General features: G+C 44.3%; 1 protein-coding gene across 1 annotated transcript in view; it reads right to left on the reverse strand.

Moving 5' to 3' along the window:
- The window catches only part of VIPR1 (vasoactive intestinal peptide receptor 1), a 136,039-nt gene that overhangs the window by 61,295 nt on the left and 50,548 nt on the right, over positions 1-24,196 (reverse strand). Inside the window, exon 3 of the mRNA XM_075706532.1 lies at positions 19,563-19,659. Coding sequence (XP_075562647.1) covers positions 19,563-19,659 — 97 coding nt within the window. The remainder of the gene's footprint in view (positions 1-19,562; positions 19,660-24,196) is intronic.

Consider the following 24,196-nt stretch of genomic DNA (forward strand, 5'->3'; position numbering starts at 1 on the left):
CTCTCTTATCTGCCTATTAGCTCTTCCAACACCATTTTTCCTTACTGCCTGCCCAGACATGCTGACAATATTTGTGCAGCTGCCTGGAAGGATCCAGGTCTTATAGGTGGGATTCATATCTCTAAATTTATACATCTAAAAGTCAGACGTGTAAACCTAAAGAAGCCAATGGAAACCAGAGCTCTGGCTGGCAGTTCATGTTACCGTAGGACGGTTATCTAAAGTTCAGAAAATGAATCATTCTTTGGAGGTGTCCTCTTCTCTCCAGTGACTAGAAGAGAGCCTGCATGAGTAACTCAAGTTTAATAAGTTGGAACAATACAAAGACTGATACCTGCAAGATGCTTTGCATTTGCACTCCAACGCTTGCTGCTCGCCCTGTAGTCATCCCATTACAACATCAGGCAAAAGTTTGTGCCTGTCCATCCAGACAAAGACACAGACAACCTTTATCAAATAGCCTTCCAGAAAATGGTTTTCTTTCTCCAAAACTGATAGACCTTACCCTGGCAAACTGCTGGGATCAGGGGGTTGGCAGACAATATTCAGTCATATCAGTGTGATAGATCAATACCTAAGAAAACTATTTGAAGGCAGAAACAGCTGCTATGTGCCTTCGAAAAAAGAAATCCCTCTCTTCCCTGTGGCATCACTTGACCTTCTTGGATGTAATAAAGATGACAATTTGTTTTGCCTGATCAAATCATGTTTGGTGATTGCTAAGTGCTTCTCCATTAATTAATTATAAATGTTGTCTTCTCCCTTGCACTCAGTATCTGCAGGAAGGATGCAAAGGTATTTATCAATCCTTACCCAAGGCAGCAGGTGCAAATGAGCCATGAATACACCGACCATTCAACTCCATTTCAGTCAAAAGAAAAGAACTGCTCTGCTCATTTGCTTGTTACCAAAAGCCAAGGAATACACACTGCCAAGGGCTGTGCTTTGCTTTGGAAAGGATCACAAGTGAGTCTGGAGAAGCAGTGTAAAAATAAGTGTGTAACTTTTTCAAGACAGTAGCATTTACCACATCTCTGGGTAATCAGGTACACTCTTTAAAGTCTTGTAATTACAAATATACACACACATACATATATATATATATAAAGAGTCTTTTCCTTTTCAGAAGGAAAACTGTGACTTCCAGACATTCAACTTTGTCCTGCTGTTGCCTGGTAGATGGTGAAGTGCTCTCTGGAGCCAAACATATTCTTCTGGAGGGCTGCAAGGAGAAATCCTTCATGACTGTAAAGAAGCTGCATTGTAATCTTCATTCAGATAAGCAGATCAAACTGCTCATCGTCGCACTGTAATCCACGCAATTAGTGTAATTAGTAGCAGCCACCTCTCTGCCTCTTGAAGCAGGCTCCTAAAGTCTTGCTCAAGGAATGGTCTGGAGGCTGTCGGCCACATGTTGGAGCTCAGACCTTTGCATCCAGCAGCAAAGCCTCCCTCTTTGCAAGCCAAATGCCCCAAGTGCAAGCCAAGGGCTCCATCAGCCTCAGCCAGGCTTTGGAGAGCCCTCCTCTGAGAGGTTCTGGCTCAGATGAAATGGCTGAAAACCACTGACACAGTCCTGGCTGCAGTGGGTTAGGAAACCCCACCACAGCTGCAGAAGGTGGTAACCTTTTCCACTCTCTCCACTAAATGCGAATCAAAGCTCAGGCCCTCATTTTCTCTCCCTTTAAATGGTTAATAAACAGAAAACAGGTCAATTGTCCTGAGGCACAGGTATACAGTGGTTTGCAGAACCAGCAGACTAGATCACAAAAAACATTTATTTGAGTCGTATCTACCCTTACAGCAAATATACGGTCAAAGCTTATCTAGGAAGCAGCAGCAAATAACTCTACTTCATGAATAAACATGACTTTGAGAGCTCTGGCATGGCTCTGAGATGTGACTAGGTTTGGCTGAGGAAAAAAATGAATGGCAGTAGGTTGGTGCCAGGCACTCTCCTAACCCAGGTGAACTCCCTATTCAGAAAAAAACCCTTTCAGTACATCTCTCATTTGCACCAAATTCTCCCTAATGACTGGAGTCACTCCTGGTCTCTTCTGAAGGACATTCACACACAAGACATTTGCTCTTTGAATCCATGTTCAGATGTGAAGCTACCCATTTGGTGCCTGGGGCATCTCAGGATCTCTGCATGCCTCCCTCTACCTACAGGTAGATAACAGCAAGACAAAGGTGCAGCTTGATTAAGCCAAGCTGAAATATCACTGGGTACCATCACAGGCTGGAGTGCCTGGAATGGAAACTCATTTTCACTCCAATTTGGTATGAGCTGGCAGTTTACAACTTCGCTGGAGTTAGGACTGTAAGTAGCTATTGGGTGACATTTATTCTTCCACTGATAAGCTCACACAGAAGTGCAGCCGAGGCGCTCACCCGTGGTTTACCCAGTTTGGTCTCATTACAACTAATTACCATTGTATCAACCTCCTTTACCCAGTTGACCACTAAGCTTTTGCCTGACTGAAGAAGACAGACCCCAAAAGACGGTCCCTGCAACAATCTAACTCAGGCCGAGATGGGCAGCTTGAATTCAGTCACAGCAGAGACTAGGAAAACCCATCATGAGCCTTGGGTTACTACTACTGCCCCAGACTCCAATGAGCAGAGACTTCCAGAATCAGGGATAATCTTCTATTTCAATATTAAAAGTTGTACATAATAATAAAAAATACCTTAAATTCTTCTTCTTCCATAAATCTTTTAAATTAAATGCAAATCCATTTTGCTTCTGAACCCATGGAAATTCTTAAAATTCACAACCTCCCAGGCCAAAGAGTTGCACAGTTTAAGTGTCCACTGAAAGAAGAAATACATCCTTTTCTGAATCACTTTGAACCTGCTCATTGCTGGTTTCATTAGGAATTGCCTAGTTCTTTTTCAAAGACAGAAATATTCATAACCTAACCATAATATCCCTTTCTTGGGGAGAAAAACCATAAAATCCTCTTTCATATCCCTCCTCAGGCATCTCTTTTTTCATGCTGAAATTTCCTAGCCTATTTAGTTGCTTCTAGCATGGAAGCAGTTCCCTATCATTTCTCCCTTGTATCTTTTTGTGGTTTTAATTCTACTCCATTCTGCCCTGCCCTGGACTTGCAGAATAGGCTTTAACCTTCTTTTTCTGTGACAGATTGGGTTTGACTGGGGCTGGCTTGGCTCCAAGGTTTCACTAAATAAATCCTCCCACCCTTCCCTGCAAAATTCAACCCTTTCCCTCCCGTAGTCACTGCTGTGCCCTCCTGCTCCCCAGCCCCACTCATACACTCAAGCATCCTGCGGGCATCTCTCCTCCCCCAGCTCCATCTCGACACCTTTTTAGCAACACTGACAGTCTGCTCTGAAGCAACCCCCCCCCTCAGAGCTCCCCTTTCAACTTTCCATGGGTTTGCATTTAATTTGGATATTTTTTGCCTGTCATGCTGCCTGCTATCACTCCAGCACGGTAGGCAGGATGTGACAGAGAAACCACTTAGCTGAAGGAAAACCACAATCCTGCCAGGGCATGCAAAACCCTGACGCTGTAGCATTTCCTTCCCACCACTGATGTGCTCTTTGTGGTGCACTGATGCTCCTTTATTCATCCCCCAGTGAGGGATTTGCAGTCCCAGTTCAGCAGAAAATGGACTTGGGCACTCACAGAAAGTAAAAAGTGTCTCTAGATTGAGGGTAAGTAAAAGAGTTTACCTTGGACCTTGCCTCAATATCTGTGGCAAGATCGAGATATTGATTTTGGTTTTCCCACTCTGTGTACAAGCTGGAGAGTAACAAGAACGCTGTTACTTGCTGTGAAAACTGGTTTGCACTTCTGCAGTGGCTTGCAGTACAAGCTGTCCAAGCATTCAACAGGAAATGCTAAAAGATATCTTTCTTCCTAAATGTTTGCAGAAATTTGACTCAAAGACATATGAAGGAAGCCCCACCTTAAGGCCCCAGACTGAGTCATTATAAACAGTGTGAAAGAAATCACCAGAGACTATTTCTGGAGGATTATTTTTAAGCATGAAAATCCTCTGAGTTTTTCCTTCATCAACATCTACTAGGAAAAAAGTTTTGGTTTTGTTTTTGGTTTTTTTTAAATAAAAGTCTCTAATCTTTCAGCCTTTCTTTAACCAACAAACTAAATAAACACTTGACTTTTCTCATCCCTCCAGATCACTCTTTTTAGAAATTAAATTTGTGAGCTGAGCCCTTCTGCCTAATTCCAGAACATGTAAACTGCAGCAAAAGATCCATGATTTAAGACAAAGATTTACAAAGTGGGTTGCCAAAAATATAACTTATCTCCTCACCAGCATCTAAACAAGAGATAGATCTCTAGTGCTCTGACATGGAGCATGCTTAAAGGATTATTCCAGGGCTTCCTTATTCCTTGCCCAAATCCCCCTGCTCTTCCAGAAGTTATAGAGAACTGGATTTATAGAGAACCAGACTTTGAATTTAGGTACCTACTCTTCCTATACAGATTTTCTCATGTTGTCACCTCCAGGCAGCAATTCATAGTGAAGATGACCAGGCTCAACCTCTAGCAATGCTTTTTTGATGGCTGGAGATACAAGAGTGACTAACCTGATAATGTAAGCTCTAAAGTGGGATTCACCCAGGCTGTAGCTCCTCCATACCTCATTGTCTGGCCTACCAGAAGCAGAAAGGGATGTTGCGAGAAGGAAAGCATTAGAGATATTGTGGGTCTTCCTAATTGTCCTGGTTTCAGCTGGGATAGAGTTAATTTTCTTCCTAGTAGATGACATAGTGCTGTGGTTTGGATTTAGCATGAGAATAATGCTGATAACACACTGATGGTTTAGTTGCTGCTAAGTAGTGCTTACATTAGTCAAGAGCTTTTTTAGCTTCCCATGCCCTGCCAGCAAGAAGCTGGGAGGGGGCACAACCAGAACAGTTGATCCAAACTGGCCAAAGGGCCATTCCATACCATATGGTGTCATGGGCAGTATAGAAACTGGGGGGGTTGGCCGGGGAGCAGTGATTGCTGCTCGGGGATGGGGTGGGCATCGGTTGGTGGGTGGTGAGCAATTGCATTGTGCATCACTTGCTTTGTGTATTATTAATATTGTTATTATTATTGTTACTGTTATTGTTACTACTACTGTTTTACTTTATTTTATTTCAATTATTAAACTGTTCTTATCTCAACCCACGAGTTTTCTCATTTTTAGTCTTCTGATTCTCTTCCACATCCCACTGGGGCAGAGGGAGTGAGCAAGCGACTGTGTGGTGCTTAGTTGCTGGCTGGGGTTAAACCACAACACTAATAAAACAGGCCAAGCAAGGACAGGACATGAGTGCAGCAGTTCTCACTGATGGTTCAAGTGCTGTGAAGTCAGGAGACTTTTCCTCAATTTCCAACATTTAGTCCAATCCGCATGAATTCTTTGACTTGCTTAAATGTATATGGCAGCTCGAATGGTAGCATCAAGATGAGAGCTCAGGAGACTTGGTCACTCTAATGAAGTGCAAACCCTCCCACTGCCCAACTCAGCTTGACTTGCTCATTGAAGGCAAGCAGGCAAGTGACAGCCCCCCTTGGCAATTGGGGGTTTACCCATGGGTTACCAATCTGCAATAAGCTGTGGAGAGGTCTCTCCTATAGCAATTACGGCATGATTAAGAGGGATCTTACCCTCTTGCTACTTTAAAGGACCTTCAAGACCATATGATGTACTTTGCAATGGAGGAGATTTTCAGTCAATGCTGTGTGGCTCTTCTTCATGGTAAATATGACACCCCACTGAAAAAAGGAAGGGTAAAATGGAAGCTTCCTCTACAAACTGTAAGCCACAGACTGCCTGTCCTGCTACTAGAAAGATACTGAAGTCCTTATGCAAAGCTGGAGAGAGCTTCACTATGTAAAATCTTCATGATCTGGCTCTTGCTTATTGAATGTGCTGGAGCTTGTGCTGGAAATGTGCTTCTGGCTGATAAATATTAGAAGAGCATCTACAGAAGCAGGAAAGGTTGTGTGGAAGCCCTGTACCTTAACTCTGTAGGAAGGGACAAGAGGGACCAGAAAGATTTGGTTTCACATGGAGGCGTATTTAATGGTCAGAAGTCAACAAAAAAGAAAAGCTAAATTTGTAAGACATGGTTAATTTAAAAGCGGATGTAAAGCATAGAACCTCTGACCTCAGCTTCTCATGTTCTCCACAATTTCACTTTCCTATATTAAAAAGTCTGGATATCAAGAAATAAAGGCACCTAGATTACAGAAAGTCCAGTGCGTAGTAAAATCAGTGGAAAAATCTCCACTGGCTGCAGCAGGTTTTGGATCTTGGCCATATATTGTAACCAGAGTTTGACATAGCTTATGGCATATGCAATGTTTTCCAATGTACCTATCCTATGTAAAAAGGGTGGATACCATCATGAAAGTGTTCTGATACAGTCAGCAGGCAAAGAAAAATAAAAAAGATGAGGAAGGAGAGATTTCTTAACCAGAAATCTGATGGGATGTGATGGGGACAAATACAAGCCATGTTCAGAATCAAAAGCTCTGCATAGATGGATTTCATCTGAGCAATTATCCAGAGCTTTGAAAATGCTTTGAATTTGCTTTCCATTGGTCTGTAGCAATGGCATTTTCCCCTTATTTTTATAACCTTTGCGTAACTAAGGCCGTGTGTATTTATATATTATCCCATGCTAAAAAAAAAAAAAGTAACCAAAAAGTCTGATGGCATTTAAAAATGTTACACATTCTCCAAACTAAAATACCTTTTTCAGTACAAGACTTATGTCCACTAAATGGCTGTTAATCCCAACAAACCACAAGACAGCTGTTCCCAAGACAAATAAACCCTGCTGTTTGCTAGAAAGCTTGCAGCCAGGACATGTCAGCAACAGGCAAAACAGAAGCAAAGCCTCCACCCCTAGAGCGTATTAAGGCAGAAAACAGATGTTGTAATGTCTTATCTCATGCTTGCATCTGTAGAAAGGTGAGGTCACGGCAAAAATCAGCTCTTGGCTCTACAGGGAAGAATGATGAGGTGCTGTGTAGGTCTGTGTTTGAATTTCATCCTGTCGCTGGTAGGTGTCTGGACTTCAGGTGATAGGGTAGGCTCAGACAGCGACAAGCGACTGAGGAGGTAACCACTATTCAACTGGGAATCAGCAGTCCTCAGTGGAGAGGTGCACCCTCCTTGAACAGTGGGTTACCAAGCAAAGATGGACAGCCAAATAACAGCTTTGAGGAAAAACACCTTTGGGTACTATTTCCTCAGAAAGAGACTCATGGCCTGGAAGAATGGCCATCAGCTTTGGCCTGGATCAAAGCAGCCAACACAAAAGTCTGGGGGCTGCTCACAGCTAAGGGTTGAAGCTGGGTTTACCACCATGGCAACATGTGCTTCCTTCCCATGTTTCAGATGCCAGCTTTCCTAGCGTGGTCAAGGGAAGGTTATCCCCTGAAAAATACGGGGTAGATTTCTCTCTTTTGAATTGCCAGAGAACAAGCTCCACCTCTGTCAGAGCTGCAGCATGAAGGTTGGTAGCTAGGAAGAGTCCCAGAGCAGATGAGGAAACCATTAATGAAGGAAGACCGTCTGGAGGTACCATGCAGTGGCCTGTCCCAGCTGAGTATCATGGCCACTGCCCAATAACAGGAAGAAAAATTTCTGTTAAAGAAAAGGCACCTTGACTCTGGGACTGATCCTCTAAGAGAGATAAATCAGAGCCTGGGGTTTACGGTCCTGATGCCACATGGCTGAATTTTCTGCTCTTGTAGGAGAGACCACATTGTCCCGGAATGGGGAGGACTGATGTCGTATCTGGAAGTTGGTCACAGCAAGACTGAAACCAAGAATCCCTTTGTACCACCTAGACCAGAGTAGTAAAGCGCAGTAAACAAAAAACTAAGGAAAGACAACACAGAAGGAAGTCCTGCAGGTCCCTTTGCCTTTAAAGAGATCATTAAGATCAAATGTAGGTATTTATTTCAGACTGAACTAAATTCTTCTCCAGCCTTCACTGAATATGTTGACAATCCTCAGGGCTCGATTTAGCTGAGTGGCAGTAGTCATTTAACACCATTCCTGATGTCGCAGGATATATGAGATTTTTGGAGGGGCTGGTGGATGGTACAAGACTTATGAGAGCCCTACAGAATTCTGAAATGACAACCAGAGGCCACAGTGATTATCCAAGAGCATCTGTTAAGAACTTTGACGTGTGGCCAAGGGTTCACAAGAGTCAACCCCTGTCCAAGGGTCTGACTATTTTTCTTGACTTTTTTCTTTGACTGCTCTGAACCATGGGAACCAACCTGCCTGCTTCCCCTGCAAGCACAGCCTCTCTGCAGTCCTTCTGAGCCTGGGGACAGGTCTTCAAATCTGCCAGCTCAGTGGCTCACCTGAACACTCCCTCTGCTCCTGAGTTTAAAACAGTGGCTTTTTGCTAACAAAACCATCCATCCTCATGTATGTGAAGGTGTAAGGAGCACCTACATGAGCACTTGGCAGGTCTCAGGGATGTGCCACCACCCTGACGCAGCCAGAAAACGCAGCACCTCCCCAGCCTGCGGCAAGTGGTCCATCCACCCCCTTCTCCACCCTGCTGTGTGCACTGCCTCAAGCGCTTGAGCTGCCATCAGCCACTTACTGCCTGCTCCAGCAATGGAGCACCTGGAGAGCTGCTGATTACTGGGCTGTCATACAAATCCGACTGACACATCATCTATCCCAGGAGGTCTTATGCAACTGGAAGGTGAGAATTCACTTGAACTTTTGCAAGCAAGGAACTATTAATTATTTCTTATCTTACTGCACTATAAACAGATGGTGATGAATAAACAGACTCCTCATTTAAACTCCATTAACGTTTTTCCAGCTTGACTTTTAATTTCCATATGTTCACTGCTTCTTCTCCCATCAAACACGCCTTGACTTCTCCAAGGCAGACTGACAAAGAACCCCAAGCTCCAAATTTGGCTTTTCAAGCCAGCCTCCGCCCTAGGCCTGTGGAACAGCAAAAACAGTTTACAGAGAATAAACAACATGGGCCATTTCCCACCTGGATTTGTTTGCATGTGACAATGCTGGTGATGAGCTTGCAGGAATCGGCTCTATCGACCAAAACAAGTGTGAAGCATGTATAAGTTAAGCAGATATGAACAGGTATGGGGAGGGGATTGGCACTATTTTTTTTCATGTTTTCCACTTTTCTGACTTCTTGATCAGGTTTCAAATCCTGCTTGCAAGACAGACAGGTCTAGATTGCAAATATAAAGTGCAGTGCTGAAGTACTTCAGGTATCAGAAGCAGCTTGACAGTAGCAGCTCCTTGATGGCTATTGGCAATTTTCACTGACACTTAGAAAATCATCTCAGCTATCTCCACGCTACTGAACTGCGGGGAACAGATAGACTAAAAGCTGGTCTGACCCTGTGAGATGCTGACAGCCTCCAGCTGTGAAGTTCTGAGTTCATTTCACTTACACTTAACTTCTGCAAGAATTTAGGATCCAAATCAAGCCGAAGGTCTTCCCTTTTGGAGAAAAAAAAAAGTTCTGGAAAACCATAAAGTGACAGATGTTCCACAAAGGGAAATGCAAAGTCCTACACCTGGGAAACAATAATGCCATGCACCCATACAGGCTGGAGAGTTGCTTTGCAGAGAAGGACCTCGAGGTCCTGGTGGACACCAAGTTGAACATGAGCCAGCAATGTGCCCTTGCCACAAAGAAGGTGAACGGTATCCTGGGCTGAATTAGGAGGAGTGTTGCCAGCAGATCAAGGGAGGTGATCTTTCCCCTTTGCTCAGCAGTGATGAGACTCGTCTGGGGTGCTGGGTCCAGGTCTGTGCTCCCGAGTACGAGACACATGGACATACTGGAGAGAGTCCAGCAAAGGGCTGCAAAAAAAGATTAAGGGACCAGAGCATCTCACATATGAGGAAAGGCTGAGAGAGCTGGGACTGTTCGGCCTAGAGAAAAGAAGGCTTGGCGGGGGATCTTATCAACGTGTATAAATATCTAATGGCATTCAGGGGAAAGCAAAGAAAACAGAGAAGTAATGGACACAAACTGAAAACCAGGAAATTCCATTTAAACATAAGATTTTTTTCCCCCATTAACATATTTAAACACTGGAACAGGTTGTCTAGAGAGGTTGTGGAGTCTCTATCCCTGGAGATATTCAAAACCCAACAGGACATGGCCCCGAGTAACCTGATTTGATTGACTGTGCTTTAATTAGGGGTTTGGACTAGATGATATCGAGAGGTCCCTGCTAACATCAGTGACTTTGTGATACTAAGTCAAGGAACTATGTTAATACAGAAAATCACATCCCACCTGCTCAGCTCATCAGGCTCTGGTGTCAGGAGTCTTCTGTGGTTTGAAGGTCTCCCCTCTCTGTTCTGGAATATTTTCCCTCACACTCAAACTTTCATGCCATTAAAGTAAACTCCAAAACTGGGCCAGGATTCCTGTGCCAAAGTGATGCCTGATATTCCCACCACTCTCCATGAAGGCTGTTTACTGTATGATGCCATGCTTCCTGTGCAGTGGCATGGTCTCCAGAGCTGCTCATCCCACACAAACGTAAGTCGCAGCATCTTGTTCAACTGCCATCCCTAAAAGACTCTCCTACTTCTGAAAGAATGTCTGATTGCAGAGCGAACTGATTAGCAATAATGGGATAAACAGATAATGAGCTGAGCCAACCGACCTAGACCTGATTGCTCTTCTTGTCTTTTTAATAAAAAAGAAAGGGTTACTTATTTTTTCTTATTTTATTTGGGTGCTTCAGGCTAAGCTGAACTGTTTGTAAACTACAGCCATGGAGAGGTGAAGCTCTCTTAAAAACAAAAACACCCCCCATGCCCTGTGCTCCAGGATCATTACACAAAAAAACGCAAGTGGAAGTCTGCAAGAAGCAACACAGTGGTGAGACCTGCCTTGTAGCAAGCCTTTAGGAGCTCAGCCACACTTCACATAGAGATTTGCCACCATCTGTGAGTCTGGAAAGCAAAACCCCCTTCAGCCATCCTTTCCTCCTAACCCTTGGGAGAGCTTCCCTACTGCTGTTAACTGTATTATCAGTTAAGCAGTTACTGTGATGCATACAGATGTCCTGGCTGAAAAAGTATCCCGAGTAAAAGCCTGGTTTTCAGTGGGGCTGGGATTGCATTCTTCACTTTTGAAATATGTTTGTAAGCATTGTCAAAGTAATGCAGAGGACTTAGGAACTCTATTTATTATAAACCCCTAAAACTACTAAGTGCCTTAGAATCATAGAATCGCTTAGGTTGGAAAAGACCTTTAAGATCATCCAGTCCAACCATTAACCTAACATTACCAAGTCCACACTAAACCAATCAAGGGGAGAATAGCAACCCCATGCCTCCTGGCTTGGTGGCTGGATCATTTATAATGAAAGTAAAAACTAGGAATCATTAAGATTGGAAAGGACCTCTAAGATCATCAGTCCAATCATCAACCCAACACCATCATGCCCACTAAATCACGTCCCAAAGTACCACATTTACCTGTTTTTTGAACATTTCCAGGGATGGTGACTCCACCACCTCTCTGGGCAGCCTGTTCCAATGCTTGACTACCCTTTCCGTGAAGAAATTTTTCCTAATATCCAATCTAAACCTCCCCTGGCGCAGCTTGCGCCCTTTTCCTATTGTTTTATCGCTAGCTAGCTACTTGGGAGAAGTAGAGAACTTCTCTTGGAGAACCCCAGGTTGTGGAATTGCCTTATTTGTTTGTTTTACATTGCAGTGGTGGGAGATGCCACCAGAGAAGCAGCCCTGTACAGACAGAGAGTAAAGAGAAAGGAAAAGAAGACAGCCCAAGGAGCTACTGGGCAGCTCACGGCATGCTACTGCAGCAGCTGCTGGCAGCGTGCAAACTCCTACCTACAAAGCAATTCTCAAAAACTTCTCATCACGCCTGTCGAGCAGGGCAGCAGACAGAGCTCTCACTGAAGGCATTCAAATCCTGGGACTGACTTGGCTGAACTGATCCTGCAGTTGCCCAGGCAGGACTCCCACAGCCACTGGCTGCCGAAAATTTGGGATGACCTGGGAACCTTTGGAATGATGCAGCGGAACATCCAGACCTGACCTGCTACTGGCTGCTTACAGTACGCTGATCTTGCAGAAAGCAGTGCTGCAGTCACTGGTGGTGTAACTGCACCAAGATGCCGCTGAGCTAAATGTCCCAGCTGTGCTGGATGATGGAGCACTGTCAGGACTTGAGCTCCCACCTCTGCATGCAGGTTACACCGTTGCATTGCTTGGCACTAGCACATAGGACAATGTGGCTTTGTGTATGTTAGATATAACTTGAGCATCCCCAAGGAACTCCCTAAGCAGCTCCTGGGAAAACCTCATCCACAAAAATCCCGAAGTCATTGCAGATCGATGTAGAATACTATGTACAGATTTACTCTGCTCTCCTGAGACTCCACCTGGAGTACTACATTCAGCTCTGGCTCCCAAAATAAGAAGGACATGGACTTGTTGGAGCAAGTCCAGAGGAGGGTGACAAAGATGATCAGAGGGCTGGAGCACCTCTCCTATGAAGACAGGCTCAGAGAGTTGGGGATGTTCAGCCTGGAGAAGAGAAGGCTGCGGGGAGACCTTATTGCAGCCTTCCAGCACCTGAAGGGGGCCTGCAAGAAAGCTGGAGAGGGACTTTGCACAAGGGCATGTAGTGATAGGACAAGGGGTAATGGCTTTAAACTGAAAGAGGGTAGATTTAAGTTACATATAAGGAAGAAATTCTTCACTATGAGGGTGGTGAGACACTGGAACAGGTTGCCCAGAGAAGCTGTGGATGCCCCATCCCTGGAAGTGTTCAAGGCCAGGTTGGATGAGGCTTTGAGCTCCTGGTCTAGTGGCAGGTGTCCCCGCCCGTGTCAGGGGGGTTGGAACTGGATGATCTTTAAGGTCCTTTCCAACACAAACCATTCTATGATTCTGTTTGAGAGAACAGAAGTGGAGAAGAGGCAACCTAATCTGGACAACATGAATTTTCTCTTTTGGGGTGTGTCCTGGTTTTGGCTGGGATAGAGTTAATTTTCTTCCTAGTAGCTGACATAGTGCTGTGGTTTGGATTTAGCATGACAACAATGCTGATAACACACTGATGGTTTAGTTGTTGCTAAGCAGTGCTTACACTACTCAAAGACTTTTCAGCTTCCCATGCTCTGCCAGGGGCACAAGAAACTGGCAGGGGGCACAGCCAGGCCAGCTGACCCAAACTGGCCAAAGGGCTATTCCATACCATACGGCGTCATGGGCAGTATAGAACTGGGGGAAGCTGGCTGGGGGGCAGCGATCGCTGCCCGGGGACGGGCTGGGTATCGGTCGGCGGGTGGTGAACGGTTGCATCACCTGCTTTTTTTACCCTGGGTTTTGTTTCTCTCTCTCGTTGTTCTTTTTTTTTCATTACAATTTTTATTACTATTATTATTATTATTGTTTTATTTCAATTATTAAACTGTTCTTATCTCAACCCATGAGTTTTCTTACTTTTGCCCTTCCAATTCTCTCCCCCATCCAACCAGGGGAGAAAAGAACTAAGGCCAAGAGACCTAGGAGTCACCTTAACTGCAGCAACAGTGCTGCTGTAGTTGCAATAATCTATGGATATCAAGGGAGGCCAAGTTTGCAGGGAGACCAGCTGTGAGACCAGCATGGGGTGGGATTAAAACATGCTTAGGGCAGGAAATTAAGGCATCCACAGCTAATGATTCACATTTGCATGACATTATTATAAGCAGACATGATCTGTGTCATTCACAGTATTTTATCTAGTGCATCCCAGCACTGCCTGCCATGGGAATGGCCCATTTTCTGCAAGGAAAGCCAGACACCTCACACATAAGAAAACTACAAATTTCACTAGTCCAACACTCAGCTACATCTGTGTGTGATGCAATCCATGCGCATTTTCTCCCTGGCTGTGAGATAAGGGGAGGAATAACCAAAACTCATTTTCCAACATGTCAAACCCCCCCCCAAAAGTCTTCTATATCACTTCATAGAAATGGTGCAAGCAACCTCACTGAGTTGAGTTTTAGGTCCTTTAGGAACACAGTCTGCACTGAGATTGAGATGAGGCATTTTGTACATTCTCTCTTGTATTGAGCAAGGAAGAATCCTGCCACTGGCGCAGTAACAGGTTTTTCAGAAGATTTTTTTTAATAATGCCTCAAATTATATTGTGAGGACTCTTTGGGGGCCAAAGGGCTGGAAAGATCTTCTAACAAATACCCAAGTGAAAGTTTAGCTGTCTGAAATGCAATACTGTATGCGAACAGATTCATCACTCCTAATGACAGAACTGGGACTTCACCTCATTTGGCCAAATCCCCTCCAAGCCAGTGAACACCAGGACAGGAATAATCTGTGAAGTGTGATTATTTCCAACACAGCTGAGCTGCTCACTAAGAATCCCCTGATAGTAAATGAAGATCTTGTCAACAGGCAAAACAACCTGAACATGATTCATCACATCCTAAAAGAGATGCTCATACTTAGCCAGAATACACTTGGGCTACCTAAAATCAAGTGAAAGAAATCCCTCATCAAAAATCATTCCCATACAATGGCTATTTGCCCGTGTGAAATGAACTGGTCTCAGTCTACTTAGTCCTGATTTTAATGGTAAAGAATCCACTTCTGTATTGAATCACAACTGTCACTTTACATCTTTACTAGTTATTTTAGCAGGGAGGTAAAAGGATAACAGGGCAGAGGACTGCAAGGGCAGCCCTGCTCATGAAATTCAACCCTGTGCTGCAATACACAACTGCATCCTACACACCCTTTCATAAACCGGGCATGCTCTGCCATGAAGTCAATAAAACAATCCTTCCTACAGACCTCCACAAAGGCTGTTCAGTATCCTCTGATGGTTACAAACTTCCTTTAAAGTTCAGACTTCGACCTCACAGCCGTTTTATTCTCCTGTGTACACACTGCCAGCTTAAACTGGTCTTCCCTGCTATTTTCTTCCTAGCTGCATCTTCTGCAGCCCTTGCCGTGCTGAAAAGCTAACCTCTTCTCATCAGAGGTGGTCACACTTCTGTGACCCCTGTGTCTCTCCTGTGTCCCTGCTGAAGTCTCCTCAAATGTAAGTAACTTTACGGATACTGAATCACACTCCTAATACGGAATAGAGAGTCCCCCATCCTGCTAATAATAAACAGCAGTCCTGTGGTCCAGGAGTGCTGACTTCAGGAACAGCGATTGGCACCTACTACCACCACTGAAAACACAGAGGTTTAATCTGAAAAGAAAGCATCGATTTCACCCACGCATGTACACCCACTACCAGGAATGCGTGTTTGAAGACAAAACAGCGTTAAGACAGACATTACTGTTTATCAGTGGAAATCTACCTGCTTATCCTGAGCTGGTGATCAATCCAGCACTACCATCACTACCCAAGTTCTTAATAAGTGACCAATCTATCTGACATATCAAATTACATCTGTGATTAAGCCCCTCTGATCAATACAATTGATAATGGCTTCTAAACAAACCTTTATTCCCAGACTGTACCGAAACAGCGTGTTTCCTTATTTCCACTCATTTAATTAGAAAGGATAACAAATCGGTTGTTAAACCTCAAGTGGTTTTCTTTTTGCTAAAAGGACGTGGAATGCGCAGAAGGCAGTACCTGGCCATAAATCAAGGTATTACATTGCAGATGGCAGGGAATCTCAATTGCTTTACATTCTCCCTCTCTGGGGGACTGAACCGTGTTAAAATTACATTTTTCCTGGGAGTTTTCCTAGGGTTTTTTCTTTCCAGCAACACTCAGACTAAATGGTCGTCACCTTCATATGATCTCATATCATCACTTTCATACAATTTCTCCCCACCAAACTTCCCTCTCAGCCCCAACGGCCAAAGTTCAAAGTTTTATTTTGCAGCTGTGCTCAGCTGCATTTATCAAGTTACGGAGCTCCGCTCCAGAAAAAACAGCTTTTTCTACCTACATGTGCTTACATGTTGTGCCTTGAACACTCCAAGGGGAAAACACGTGCCACGTAGACACCTTGAAGTTACCTGTCCACACTATTTGCAAAACAGACTTCTCCATAAGATGATTCACCCATTGCCACCCATTTGAGAGACAACACTTTAGAGATGCTACTTTCTTTCTGTTGACTGCAAGGGCAGCTGTGAGTGCCCAGCCAAGAGGCAGGTATTGAGCTCTTAAATACCTGCTGATGTTTTGGGGCAAATGGATGCCAACTGCTTTCCACACGGTTCGCATTGTTGCCCTGGTTTCGGCTGGGATAGAGTTAATTTTCTCCCTAGTAGCTGGCATAGTGCTGTGGTTTGGATTTAGTAGAAGAATGTTGATAACACGCTGATGGTTTAGTTGTTGCTAAGTTCTGTTTATGCCAGTAAAGGACTTTTCAGCTTCCCATGCTCTGCCAGGGGCACAAGGAGCTGGGAGGGGGCACAGCCAGGCCAGCTGACCCAAACTGCCCCAAGGGCTATTCCATACCATATGGTGTCATGGGCAGTATAGAAACTGGGTGGGGGTTGGCCGGGGGAATCCCGCTGCTCGGGAACTGGCTGGGTATTGATCAGCAAGTGGTGAGCAATTGCATTGCTTGCTTTTTTTTCCCCTGGTTTTTGTTCCTGTTATTGTTGTTTTCCTTTTCACAAGTTATTATTATTATTAGCATTATTATTAGCATTATATTTCAATTACTAAGCTGTTCTTATCTCAACCCATGAGTTTTCTCACTTCTACTCCTCCGATTCTCTCCCCCATCCCACCGGGGCAGGGGGAGTGAGCAAGCGGCTGCATGGTGCTGAGTTGCCAGCTGGGGTTAAACCACAACAATTGTAGAATTTGGTTGGGCACATACTCTGTCCCTACACACAGTTGTTCCACACTAATGTCATCACTGACCATTTCTACCCAGGACATACAGACATACACAAATGACGTTTGACATTAGCTCAACAGTAGCAGGTACTGTGTCCATGGACAGAAAACATGGCATAGTGCTCACAACTGCGATTTCTGAATCAGTCCTGTATAATGACTACAGGTAGTGACTGGTGGAAATGCAGAATTATCCCAGTCCAATATTTCAGCATTCCATTATGAAAAACAAACTCCAAAGGATTTTTAAGTCTTTGCTAAGCAAAGGATTTTTTAAGACTAGTGCTTGGGCATTAAGGCCTTGCAACATGACTGAGTGAGTCTTTACGTCAGAATCAGGAAAAATATTTTTCAATGGTTTAATTCAGTGGTGACAAAAAAAAAAAAAAAAAGCTCTTTTGGATTAAACTTTCCAATGAGAAAAAACACTTTGAAAAAGCAGAAAAAAATATTAACAATTCAAGTATTTATTCTTCTATTTTGAATGTACTGTATTTAATTGAATTTCTTTAAATATCCATGAAAATGAAATGAAGCATTTAGTTGGCTTTCAGATGAATGTTTTTAACTACCCTGACTTCTCCCTTTACTAGATTCCAGGAGAACATTTCTTCAAACAGCTCCATTTAACTGTACAGGGACACTTGAAATAGTTTCCAAATCAAAGAAAACTGTATCTTAGCAGATAAAAGCAGGGGCTAAAAGCCATCCTTGCATTCACTAAAGCTCCTCCAGGGATCAGCTTGTCCCCAGGATACTATTCTATCATTAAGTAGAATTGCGCAGAACAGTCTTTCAGTCTGTAGCCTAACTGCAATCAATGCCAAGGGAGAGAGGATGAGAAGACATCCTCTTCCACTTTTTCCTCTTTCAGGAGGTGGGATGCAAACATCAAGCAGGATACACATCTTCCCACCCCTTCCCCCAGCAATGTGATCCCTTGGTTTCAGAGGCTGACTGCCTACCCCTGGTCCCTACACCTCCTTTACTCACAAAACCAGGACCTGTAACTTGAGAGAGGCACTTGGAGGGGAAGAGGTCCAACTCAATGCTTCAACCTGGGGCTTTGACAGCACTGCTGTGGGATGGGATGGGACGGGATGGGATGGGACAGCACCAAACCCAAAAGCTTTCTTTCTCTGCCACACTGATCTCTACAATTTAAGACTCAGTGTGGGTGGCTGTGTCAAAATTTCCCAAGCTCTCTGCAGGCTGCCCACTGGCAAACTGTTTTAGCATAGATCTTTTCAACATCACCCACCCGTGTCCCATCTTGCGGGTTGGTCTGCAGCTCCTCTGCTTGCACCAACATCCTGCAGCCTCTCTCCTGCTGTCCTGGTTTCGGCTGGGATAGAGTTAATTTTCTTCCTAGCAGCAGGCATAGTGCTGTGTTTTGGATTTAGTAGGAGAAGAATGTTGATAACACGCTAATGTTTTTAGTTGTTGCTGAGTACTGCTTATGCTAGTCAAGGACTTTTTCAGCTTCCCATGCTCTGCCAGGCGCACAAGAAACTGGGAGGGGGCACAGCCAGAATAGTTGATCCAAACTGACCAAAGGGCTATTCCATACCATATGACGTCATGCTCAGTATAGAAACTGGGGGGGGTGGCCGGGGAGCAGCGATCGCTGCTCGGGAACTGTCTGGGTATCGGTCGGCGGGTGGTGAGCAATTGCATTGGGCATCACTTGCTTCGTGTATCATTATTATTATTATCATTATTATACTGTTACTATTAGCATTACTATTTTACTTTATTTCAATTATTAAACTGTTCTTATCTCAACCCAGGAGTGTTTCTCACTCTTACTCCTCCAATTCTCTTCCCCATCCCATCGGGGTAGGGGGAGTGAGCGAGCGGCTGCGTGGTGCTGAGCTGCTGGCTGGGGCTAAACCACGACACCTGCTCTGAAACCCCACGTGCCCAATGCATGGTGTGCTATGCCTGCTCCTCAATGGAGGCACAGCTCCATGGCTGCTGCCTGAGGTCAGGATAGAGAAACCTTGCGAGGCTGGAGAGCAAAGGTGGCATCATTGACCTGGCCCTCCTTTGCTGACGACTGAAGCAGGGAGTGGGTTAAAGGGACTGGAGAGCCTTTGAGGAGGACTGCCCAATGTGTTGTGTGCTCCACCTCGTGTGAACAAGGAGAGGATCTCAGCTGCCTGGCCCAACTTCATAGATATCTTGCAGCCCTGGAGCACACCCTTTCTTCTTCTGCTTCACCACCAGAACAGAAACAATTTTAGCATGGGGATGGGAGGGCAGTTCAACAGAAAGAGAAAGTCACTATGACTTCCCTTGAAGCAAACCAAGGCCTATGAGAACATCAGACTTTCAGATCCCAGGGAAAAATTGGTTAAGGCACTTCCAGTTCAGAGAGATGGATGATTGACTGTGATTAAACACACTGAGACACCTAAGCTAGCCTTACCCAGCTGGGAGGCAGCAAGTGATTCCCAGGGAGCTATTCAAACTCTTGGTTGATTGAATCATAATTTGGATTACCTATTTCTCTCCTTCCTAATGTAAGACCTCAACATCAGCTGGAGTGACTGCCCTGCCCCAGCAGCAGAACGGGCGAGAAATGGCATGGGCAAGGCAGATGCGAGGCTGGGTGATGTTGGCTTGCAGGCCCAGGAGAGAAGAGAGCGGCCCCATACCTGAAGTCTGGTTATCCCAGATAAGCTCTGCCAAGCACTGGCTGCGCTCTTCTTCAATCTCCTGCATGATGCTGCACTCCGGATGTGTGCTGGATGCCTGCAGAAAGGGCAGAGAAGAAGAGAGTGAGCAAAACCCATCTATCCTCAGAGATGTGTTCCTGGGGATTCAGCCATCTGAGCTCTCCTGGGCCACTGCACAATGGGGACATACATCCAGTCTTCTTTTCCATTGGCTTGAGAGAAGGGAGTGTAACCCAGAGCCTGCTGAAAAAACATTTCCCTCCCTGCCTTCCTTAAAAAAAACCCAACCTATTTTTTTCAGATGATCAGGAGCAATTCTGCTTCTTATGCTCCAGAAACCCTGCCTGATGAACCTAACACCAACAGCCATCTCGGGCAGGAAGATGGCCGTTTTAATATTCATACCAAGAGCAGTGGGATCTGTGCTTACATGGTTTATTCCCTCCGTTCTCACACAGCACGCCTCCTGGCTCATGCTAATTCAAAGCACAACAAAAACCAAATCAAATAAGAATGAAATCTCTGATGCAGATTAGGAGATCAAGGAGCTAAAAAGCAGGAAATTACCAATGACAAGACTTTACCCCCCCAAGTGGTTTCTCCTCAGTCAGACCTAATTATATTGTGTTTGTAATACAACAGTGGCTGTAAATGTTCAGGTAATTAATTGTGGACTCCTTACAACACGTAATTCATGAACTGCCTCAATCATAAAATGTGCAAATGACGATTTGCACTCCAAAAAAGGAATCAGGAGCTGGACAATGGGTCACATAACACAGTGTCCCCTTGTCACCAGCATGCTCTCAACTTGGAGGGAACAGCTTGCTTCCTTGCTATGGCAATTGCAATCAGAAATTGAGGTCCCATTACGCACGGTGCTGCACAAACCCCCATTTTTTTCAAAGCGATTGGAAACAGAACTCAGCAGGGAGAAACCTATTCAGAAATTCAGCTGCAAAGAGATGGTGAGAGACGAATGATGTGAAGAGAGCAGAAGTCTCAGCTTGAGTTTATATTGTCACAGTTAAATGCGATGCAAGAAGTCAGGTGAGCTTCAGGGACAGATTTTGAGAACAGGGGATGAGCCTTTGCCTGTAAGAAGTCATTGATTCAGTGTTCACTCTTGCTGGATTTTGGGAAAAGTATATATTTTCATCAGAAATAGGCAGAGAAAGGAAAAGAAAAAAGATCTTTTCATGTCTCGTTTCAAAATGTGTGAGCAATTTCTCTGTCCATATATTTGCCAGACAAGTTTGTAAGACAAGGCCCAGAAATCCTTTGAAGGAACAATCGTTTGATGTAAATTGCCATTTGGATTAAAATTATAAAATAATTTAGCACATTAAGTTTATTCTCACCATTTCTTATTAACCCAACCTGCTCTCTTCCCTGTTTCACCCCATGTCTTGTTCAGACTGTAATTTCCTTTAGGCTGGGAATGGGCCTTGATTAGTAGTGTATAAACAATTAATTATGTGGTTTTCTAGTCAAATTAAAAATAAAAAAACAAACATGAGAAGGGGGGGAATTATTTGGAGTTGTCTTGGTACTCAAATGCTTCTTTCTCCCAAAGGGAAACAGATCTGAGGAAATTTTATCTTGGCTCATCTAAAATACCATAGATTCATTTTGTTTTGATTTACAGTGCTTCTTGCCTTTTTATTTTAACCTTAAAAAAGTGTGAGGGGAAGCGTGAGAGATTTGCAGAACACTTGCTGTAAAAATAAAGATTGAAATGTTTTCAAAACATTCTGACTTTTTCAAAGGAAAGTTTTAACTCTCTGGACTTAAACTACTGCCAAATTAATCTCACATCTATAAATAAGTTTTCACTTTATAAATTAATTCATACATCTCTAACTTTGATCAGGGTTGGCAAAGCACTGTGTACTTATACAACATATTTCAAATTTTTTTTATGCAGTAAATTTTCTACCAAGCCCATTACCAAGTACTTCACTGCTGCATCTTCTCTTCACTAAAACGCATGCCTAAGTTGGTTGATTGCATATTTACCTCGATGGCCCGATATTTACTTTTGAGTAAATGTTTTATCACCTTTCAAAAAAATGAGGCCAATTCATCACTAGTATTCTGAAAAGTGGGCTTGTGAAAGATTCAGGTAAACTTGATTATAGATGTAATTTTAAAAATCTCATCTTTTTTTCATCCATTCTAAGAGGAAAGACATGTGTTAGGCAAACTGCTGGAAAAAGAGTGTCCAATAGCTAAAACACCAAAATACAGGTGATCTTGGCTTTTGTAGTGCTGGTGCTGACTTGCTGTGAGCTTTTAAGCAAGGTGGGTGGCTCCATTGACTGAAGGAATATTTAGATGCCCGATCCCCACTGATTTCAAGCAGAGCCAAACGCTGAGGTGGGATTTAGTCTCTAAGTCTGAGATGGGATTTAGTCTGAACAGAGGTATCTAGCCTCAGTTGAGACGTCCTAGAGTATCCCTCTTGGCCAACAGCTTTCACTCCAGGGGGCACGGGCCCATGTAAATCATATGTTGGATCTGCCAACCCCAAACCAGCTACCTTAATATATATTAAGCTCTCTAAAACAGTACTAGATACTTAAGAGCAAAAAACCAGTAAGTTTGCAGATGACACCAAATAGGCCACAAGTGTCGATCTGCTTGACAGTAGGAAGGCATTGCAGAGGGACCTGGACAGGCTCCATCAATGGGCCGAGACCAACTGTATGAGGTTCAACAAGGCCAAGTGCTGGGTCCTGCACTTGGTTCACAACAACCCCATGCAGCGCTGCAGGCTTGGGGACGAGTGGCTGGAAAGCTGCCTGGCAGAAAAGGCCCTGGGGGTGTTGGTCGACAGCCAGCTGAACATGAGCCAGCAGTGTGCCCAGGTGGCCAAGAAGGCCAACAGCATCCTGGCTTGTATCAGGAAGAGTGTGGCCAGCAGGAGCAGGGAGGTGATTGTCTCCCTGTACTTGGCACTGGTGGGGTCACACCTGGAATACTGTGTCCAGTTTTGGGCCCCTCAGTACAAGAAGGACATTGGGGTGCTGGAGCGTGTCCAGAGAAGGGCAGCGGAGCTGGTGAAGGGTCTGGAGCACAGGGCTGATGGGGAGCAGCTGAGGGAGCTGGGGGTGTTCAGCCTGGAGAAGAGGAGGCTGAGGGGAGACCTGATCGCTCTGCAGCTCCTGACCGGAGGGGGCAGGGGGTGGTGGGTCAGTCTCTACTCCCAAGTAGTTAGCAATAGGAGAAGAGGAAATGGGCTCAAGTTGCGCCAGTGGAGGTTTAGATTGGATATTAGGAACAAATTCTTTACTGAAAGAGTGGTCAAGCATTGGAACAGGCTGCCCAGGGAAGTGGTGGAGTCCCCATCCCTGGAGGTATTTAAAAGATGTGTAAATGTGGTGCTTAGGGACATGATTAGTCACGGACTTGGCAGTGCTAGGTTAATGGTTGGACTGGATGATCTTAAAGGTCTTTTCCAACCTAAATGATTCTATGATTCTATAAAGAAACAAACAAACAAAAAGTGGGATGTCTCTTGCCTGCCTTCCTTCATTTTAGCTGGGTAAAAGCTATATGTTTAGTCTGAACTGATTTTTACCCTTCCTTCTAGTCCACAGAGAGCTAGCGAGCATCAGCCTGGAAGGCTTTCATCCAACTTCACTTACTGTAGTTGGACCAGTTCAAACTAAAATACCTACTATTTAGCTGGAGAAGGTCAGTGATGTGTGAATTTAATGTCTAAAGACCTTTAATTGAATCATCAAGGTCAACAAACAGACTCACATTGGAGGCCGCCTAGCTTATGGCTCATTTTCCACATTAACTAAACAAGTAAATAAATAACCCAAACAATCACAGCAACCCTCCTTCTACCTCTCTAGCGATAACACTAATAAATGTCACATATCACAGCCATCATTGCTAGAGGATAACAAAGGCAGCTGGAATAAAAAGACAAAATAAAAAAGTCACAGCTTTGGGCATCATTGGGAAACAGAAAAGTGTGTCTTTTTTTGTTGGTAGGTCATCAGTTCAGTTGGCATGATGGTGAGCAGGGCAACAAGTTCAGCTGATTTAATCCGCCTCCCAGTTGACAAAAAGCTCATGGCTGAAAAGACCCCTCGAGCTGTGAGTCTTGCCTGCCGAGGGGGATCTTCCCTGGGGTGCGAGGCTAAATAACTCTCCTTCCTTTGTGTATTCCTCCTAGAAAACCTTGAATAGACTTTATAGACAGCTTGGTACAAAGTCACTTTACTTCTTCCCCAGCTCTGTTTTTTTGTTGTGTTGTTTTGTTTGGGTTTTTTTTTTTTTTTTCTTGTGGAAAAGGCAGAGATTTTGGGCTTTGGCATCTTTCACTGCAGCGGGCAACTGGCCATGCAGACATGGGGCTGAAGGCTACGCTAATTCGCACTTTCTGTCCAAAAAGTGCAGATAAAGGCAAAGCGTAGATACAGGAAAAGCATGACCAGCTTTGGTTAGCTCACATTAACATCATCTAGTGAACAGTAACCCAGCTTCCAGGGCGTATCTATTGTGGGTGAAGCTGCAACTCAGTAAACCTTCCTTTGCTAAGCCCTCGTGGCATGCCCAAGACACTGTCTAAAAATTGTGGTGGGTTTCTCAGGGGT

The sequence above is a fragment of the Pelecanus crispus genome, chromosome 2, assembly GCF_030463565.1.
Source record: "Pelecanus crispus isolate bPelCri1 chromosome 2, bPelCri1.pri, whole genome shotgun sequence".
Classification (NCBI taxonomy): Eukaryota; Metazoa; Chordata; class Aves; order Pelecaniformes; family Pelecanidae; genus Pelecanus; species Pelecanus crispus.